The sequence below is a fragment of the Arachis ipaensis genome, chromosome B02 (genome assembly GCF_000816755.2).
Source record: "Arachis ipaensis cultivar K30076 chromosome B02, Araip1.1, whole genome shotgun sequence".
Lineage (NCBI taxonomy): Eukaryota > Viridiplantae > Streptophyta > Magnoliopsida > Fabales > Fabaceae > Arachis > Arachis ipaensis.
The window spans coordinates 95261096-95267474 of record NC_029786.2 but is presented as its reverse complement, the minus strand read 5'-3'; the positions used below and the strand labels follow the sequence as shown (position 1 = coordinate 95267474).

The following is a 6379-nucleotide window of genomic DNA, read 5'->3' as shown; positions in this document are numbered from 1 at the left end:
ACTTGGAGCTTTTTTTTTAATACATTTATTAATTAAGAATCAAGACGCGACTCATGACAGGGATAGAGTTTAAAGCGTGTTAATTAATTTCTAAATTTTTTGTTCGCCATTTCGCTTCATGTCTTGTAAGCTAATTAAGGTCTAAATTATACCCAAAATAAATTAATAGCAGCATTTGTGACCACTGATTCAAACCTTAATATTGAAACTTCTATAAACGACCACCGATCCCATTACCTGGCTCTTTCCTTTCCCATTCTCATACTCACCCAAAAATTAAGTAATCCGGTAATCACTCGAATTAAACATCCCAAAATAAATAAATGAAAAAAAAAATCCCAGAATAAAATAAAACACCTCTATAAGAAAACGCGTTGGTGACCACACGAGGGTGACGACGAAAAGAAGGAGCAAAACGCAATTATTTTGACTTGAACCCTTCCCATAAACGACACTGCGTTTTCTCCTCGTTGGTGCATTCCGAACCGTAACCATTAAGCAAAGTTAAAACTCTATTAACCCCTCTTCACATTTTTCTTATATTTATCTCCAAAACCCTGTTTCTCTCGCAAAATTCCAATAACCATTCTCTCTCTAAAAACCGATTCCTCCCCTTTCTCACTCTAAACGGTTACAACAAACCCCACAACGATGTCGTCCACCGCCCCTCCCGTCCTCCCAATCTCCAGCCACCAATTATCCACTCAAACAACCACCGCGCCGACAGTCGCCTCGGCGGTTTCCGGACCGGAGTCCGCCTCCTCCACCGCCGCTCTCCGCTCCTTCATCGGCCGCCTCACCGACTCCCTCCGCCACGGCCTCGACCAACGCCGTCCGTGGGCGGAGCTCGTGGATCGCACCGCCTTCTCCAAGCCGGAGTCATTTTCCGATGCCACCGTCCGTGTCCGCAAGAACTACTCGTACTTTCGCGTCAACTACTATGCCGTCGTGGCGGTGATTCTCGCTGTCTCGCTCCTCACGAATCCATTCTCACTCGTCGTCCTCGTCGGCCTCCTCGCCGCATGGACCTTCCTCTACCTCTTCCGCCCCTCCGATCAACCCGTTGTGCTCTTCGGACGCACTTTCTCGGACTTCGAGACGCTCGCGATGCTCTCTGCATTAACTGTCTTCTCTGTGTTCCTCACTAGTGTTGGATCTGTCATCATCTCCGCGCTCATGGTCGGCGTCACCGTCGTGTGCCTCCACGGTGCGTTCCGTCAACCAGAGGATCTGTTCCTTGACGAGCAGGAGCCGTCGCAGGCCACCGGTTTCCTCTCATTCCTTCGCGGCGCAGCCGCCAACGCCGCCGTCGCTTCCGCCACCTCCGCCGTGCCTTCCCGCGTTTGAACACGGTAATGGTATGTGTAGCTTGATTTCTGATCCGTAGAGATTCGGAGATCTGGAAGCTAAATCGGTGCTGAGGAAAAATATGATTCAATTTTTTGTTTTTAATTTTTTTTTCAAATTACTTTGATGTGTATTAATTGACAGATTTGAATACAATAGGGTGAATATGCTTAAATATGTATGGATCTTTTGTTTAATTTTTGCCTATTCGCCATTAATTTCGTTGGATCTATGAATTTTGTTAAGCTGATTCATTGATTCTTGGAAATCTTGAAGTGAAATTGTAGCAGGAATTCTTCTTTTAGGAAAAATAAAATAAAATACTTGATCTGTATTCTTTGAGAAGTTTGATTATACATAAAGGTGAAATTTGAATAGCAAATGTAATTTGATGGATCTCATGAATCAGGTTTTGTTCTATAAGTTTGTCATTTCATTGAACTAAACTGCATCACGGATTGACCGATCTAGTGTTATTTTGATTTCGGTGCAATTTTGCCTCGTGTGTATTTCTGATTTGATCTTATTATCCACCATTGTCGGTGCGTTGTTCATTGAACGACGCGTGTACTTCTATGCTGCTTAGGATTTAATCCAAGATACGCATCGGTGAAATCGGTGCTCCGTAAATGTCCCAAGTTTAGGAGATTGAACCTTCAGTTTGATAATTAATGGATGTCATATTACATTTCTAATTGTTTTAATTTGAAGCAAAGGTGCAATCTGATTCTATTTGAATCTGCATCGTTTGAAGCAAAGTTGCAATCTGATTCTATCTGAATCTGCATCGTTTGTTTATGATGCTCTAGCTTCTAGCTATTCATAAGGTCTTGCTAAGGAATCAAAGTGATAATGTGGTTTCTTCATTAGAAATAATCATATGGAACTTGGAGTCCATTGAAATTCAATCTAACGGTTAATGTTGGATGAGTTGACACACCGAATTCATATTAAGCTCTTCATTGGCAACAAAACGTTACAAGATTGAAGAACTGGGCTTAAGTCCGAAAAATTTGCATGAGTTTCATAGTTGATTAGGCCTTTTTTATGATTTGGGTTCATGTTAAGTTGGTAATTGATCAGCATCAAACTTGCTACTTCCAGTTAGAAAAAATCTAGCATGTTCAGTGAATTGTATGTGCGAGGTAGATATTGCTGTTTGTTGCATGGGTAGGATGGAAGAATATCTAGGAGTCCTAAACCATCTCTTTAATTTTCTAAATTTTAGAGTTTTAATAATTTTTTTTTCAAAAGCAAATATGTATTCAAATTTTCTATTTTAATTTATTCATTATATATTTATCAAAGTAAAAGAAAAAAAAAACTTTATGGTTTAAACTTTAAAGAGACATCTAACATCCTTAGTTTCCCTTCCTCTTCTAAACTCGAACCCGTTCCCACTTTCTTAAGACTTTTTAATTTTAAAAAATTAGTCTATTATCAATTTTTACTGAGTATTATTTTACAGGTTATTCCTCATTTTTTTTTTTGAAACGAAAGAGCTCAATACATAAGTGAAACAAAAAAATAAAGAAGCAACAAAAAACCAATACGTAACCGTAATCATCTATTAACTTACCAAGCAATAATATATTTCCTTGTTATTTTTGTGTTACTATCAACAACAAAAAAAATTTTCACATTTTACTCTGATAACTAAAACTAGACATGTTAATAATTTTTTTTATCCTTTTATTTTTATTCTAAAATATCCTCTTATTTCTTTCGATTTATACGTTTTAAATTATCGCAAAAAAGATATGAATCATTTCCTGCACTCCTCCTCCCTAAAAGTTGCAATTATTTATGATAGTCTTTGCTCTTGGATTCCCGAGTTTGGTAATCTACTCTAAAGAGAATAGGATCCTGAATTTAATTTTGACACTAATACAAATAGATTAGAAATGAAAACGTTATACTTGGTGCTGGTTATAAGTGTTACTGTATACCTGATATCTTTTCCTTATATCACCATCATTTTTGTTGTTTATGGACCTTAAAATCTAGATCACAATTGCGTGACCTCACCTATTAATGCCACCAATTTTTTTTCTTCATGTTTTTTTATGGAGAGGTCATATATAGAATCGGTATTTTATTTTTGTACTTAAAATAAATCTGTACTAAAATTTGGGATTTAATTTTGTTTCTATAAAATGGGGTCAGCTTTCAGTCACATACTCCCGTTGAACTCTTTTTATCAAGGAAAACAACGGTTTCTTGGTGCTCACTTATTCATCATGTTGGTCTAAAATGTTGAAAAACATAAGTACAATTATTCACCAGAGTTTCGTTGTAACTTGCGACTATGACAACGAAATATTATCAGGATGATAACTTAGTTCTTCCTAACATCATGATTTTTCAAAGGTTCTGCTGGGCATTGGTGCCCCATTTACAGTTCATGTATAATGATGCCTCCCTCAACTCCATGCATCTCATTAAAGATGAATTTTATTTTTGTTTTTTTTGGAATAATACAAATCATTCATCTCGCAAATAAAAAAATTACTTTTGATAAAATTGTCCTACACTAACATATGTCTAATATAATTAGGAGCGCATCTTTTATCGTCGTTAGCTACATTTTTATTTAATGAGCCTTACCACATTACATTATAAACAATATTAAGGGTGTTACTGTTGTTTAACAATTAAAACTAAAATGTGTGCTAAAATCTTTAAGATATATATCTAGTTGCTTAAAGTTACATCAATTTTATTTTAAACATGTTATGTCTATACAGAAAATCATCTATCAAATTAATCATGATATATTTATATATAAATATATTATATAATTTATTTTTAAAATATATTTTATATTCTAATATATAAATAACATTTTTTTATATATACCTAATATAGTTGCTATTAAATATACTTTTATCTTTTGTACATATTTATTATTAAGTTTGACTAATTTATTTCAAGTACTAGCTTTTAGACCGGATATTGCTTTTTTATTTCTATTTTTATTTTTTTAATATTCAATAGCTCAAATTAGAGACACTAGAAGATTACTTGAAATCAACACTTACTTTTCCAAACTTTTTCTTTCAAATTTTAATATGATGGAATTGTATATTTGTATTAGTATTTTACTGATATTACATGATTAAGACATTTTATTAATTAAATTTTACTAAATTATTCTTATAATTTATTGATACAATAAGAATCAATTTAAAAAAAAAAGAAAAAATACATAAAAAACTAAATTAAACTTAATTATAAAATAACTTATTTAGCTAATATGTTCTTTAAGATTTAGATAAAAAGAAGAAAACCGGGCAAATCCGGTAATTAACTAGTTTAGCCTACGTGACATACTATGATGCACGGACACACAGATACGGATACGGATACGGATACGAGATACGACACGATACGACACGGGATACACGGACACACAAATTTTAAAATCTTATAAAATACCGGGATACGACATATATATATAATATAAAGTATTTTTTAGATAAATTACAATGATATTTTAATATTTTATTAAATATAAAATATAAATAATTTTTAAATAATTTTTAATATTTTTTAAATTGTTAAAAATATTTAAAATATTTTTTATTTTAATAAATTATATTATTAATTATTATGATATTTAAATAAAATTAAATATGTCTAAAAAATTTTTTTTTTATTAAGACAATTAAAAAAAGACACACTGAAATGAGTGTTGATGGATGTTGCATCCGAAGGTCCGAAATTGATAGGTGACACATTTTTCCTATACCAAGTTATTAATGATGATCACACTGATCAAAACGTGGCAAAGTGGCCCCATCGTTTTGAGGATCACATAATCCATCCAAAACCAAATCCAATGAAATGTAGCCGTTGGGAGTCACCAAACCAAACCTTAACTCTCTTCTGCTACATTGGTCTCTCCAGGTCCCAACCCAACCCGTTATTTGTATCTGAAAAATTCAGATATATGATATTAATAATAATAACAATGATGTTAATGTTAATAATGTAAACAACCATATAATATAACCAGTAAAACTAGCCGTTAGCAAATCACAGAAGAAAGAAAAAATAATGTGTACCCTTTGACTCATTCTACCACAGGAATCGATAACAATAACCCCACCCCCCATCTTTTCTTCAATCACATGCATTCATCAGAAACCGTACTCCATCTCCTTTTAACACACCCTCTCACTTTGCTCTTCCTTCACCCCTCTACATTGCTTTCTTTCTTCTTCTTCCATTGTAATACTAAACTAGCTACTACTCTGAACTTGGTCTCAGAAAGTGAGAATTTTTGTTTATAGACACAAAAAAGAAACCAACATAGATTGTTTCTTTTGTTCATGGAAACCAATAGTTGGCATGTCAATGGTTTCCACGTTAAGGGTAGTAGTAAAGATTCAATCTTTTTGGCCATTTTCATGTTCATTCATGTTTTGGCTTCTACCATTGAACCTGTTGCATGCCACCTGTATGATGGAGTGATTGTGACACAATCAGATTACCAGGCCTTAACGGCCATCAAGCATGAGTTCATTGACCTCAAAGGGGTTCTGAGGAGCTGGAATGACAGTGGTATTGGTGCTTGTTCTGGTGGTTGGGCAGGTATCAAGTGTGTCAATGGTGAAGTCATTGCAATTCAGCTTCCATGGAGGGGTTTAGGCGGAAGAATCTCAGAGAAAATTGGTCAGCTTCAAGCACTCCGGAAGCTGAGTCTCCATGACAATGTTCTTGCTGGTTCTGTCCCTTTTTCTTTAGGATTCCTTCCAAATCTTAGAGGTGTTTATCTCTTCAATAACAAGCTTTCAGGTTCTATTCCTCCTTCTATTGGTAGTTGTCCAATGCTTCAGTCTTTTGATGTTAGCAATAACTCACTCACTGGTAACATCCCTGCTAGTTTGGTAAATTCAAGTAGGATATTCAGGATCAATTTGAGCTTCAACTCACTTACTGGTTCCATTCCTAGGAGTTTCACCATGTCTCAATCCCTTACTATTCTTGCTCTCCAACACAACAATCTATCTGGTTCTATACCAGATTC

General features: G+C 34.5%; 2 protein-coding genes across 2 annotated transcripts in view; both read left to right on the top strand.

The window, feature by feature from the left end:
• LOC107625806 (PRA1 family protein B4) lies at positions 468 to 1734 on the top strand. The gene has a single exon (XM_016328530.2). The coding sequence runs from the start codon at positions 652 to 654 to the stop codon at positions 1345 to 1347; it is 696 nt and encodes a 231-aa protein (XP_016184016.1). The 5' UTR covers positions 468 to 651; the 3' UTR covers positions 1348 to 1734.
• Positions 5398 to 6379, top strand: part of LOC107625805 (probably inactive leucine-rich repeat receptor-like protein kinase IMK2) — a gene marked incomplete in the record, with an annotated part of 3382 nt that continues 2400 nt past the window's right edge. The window contains 1 exon segment of the mRNA XM_016328529.2: positions 5398 to 6363. Within this exon segment, the coding sequence (XP_016184015.1) occupies positions 5682 to 6363 (682 nt within the window).

What these genes read in the sequence shown, in the direction of transcription:
- LOC107625806 (XM_016328530.2), top strand. Translation starts at nt 652, where the DNA reads ATGTCGTCCACCGCCCCTCCCGTCCTCCCAATCTCCAGCCACCAATTA.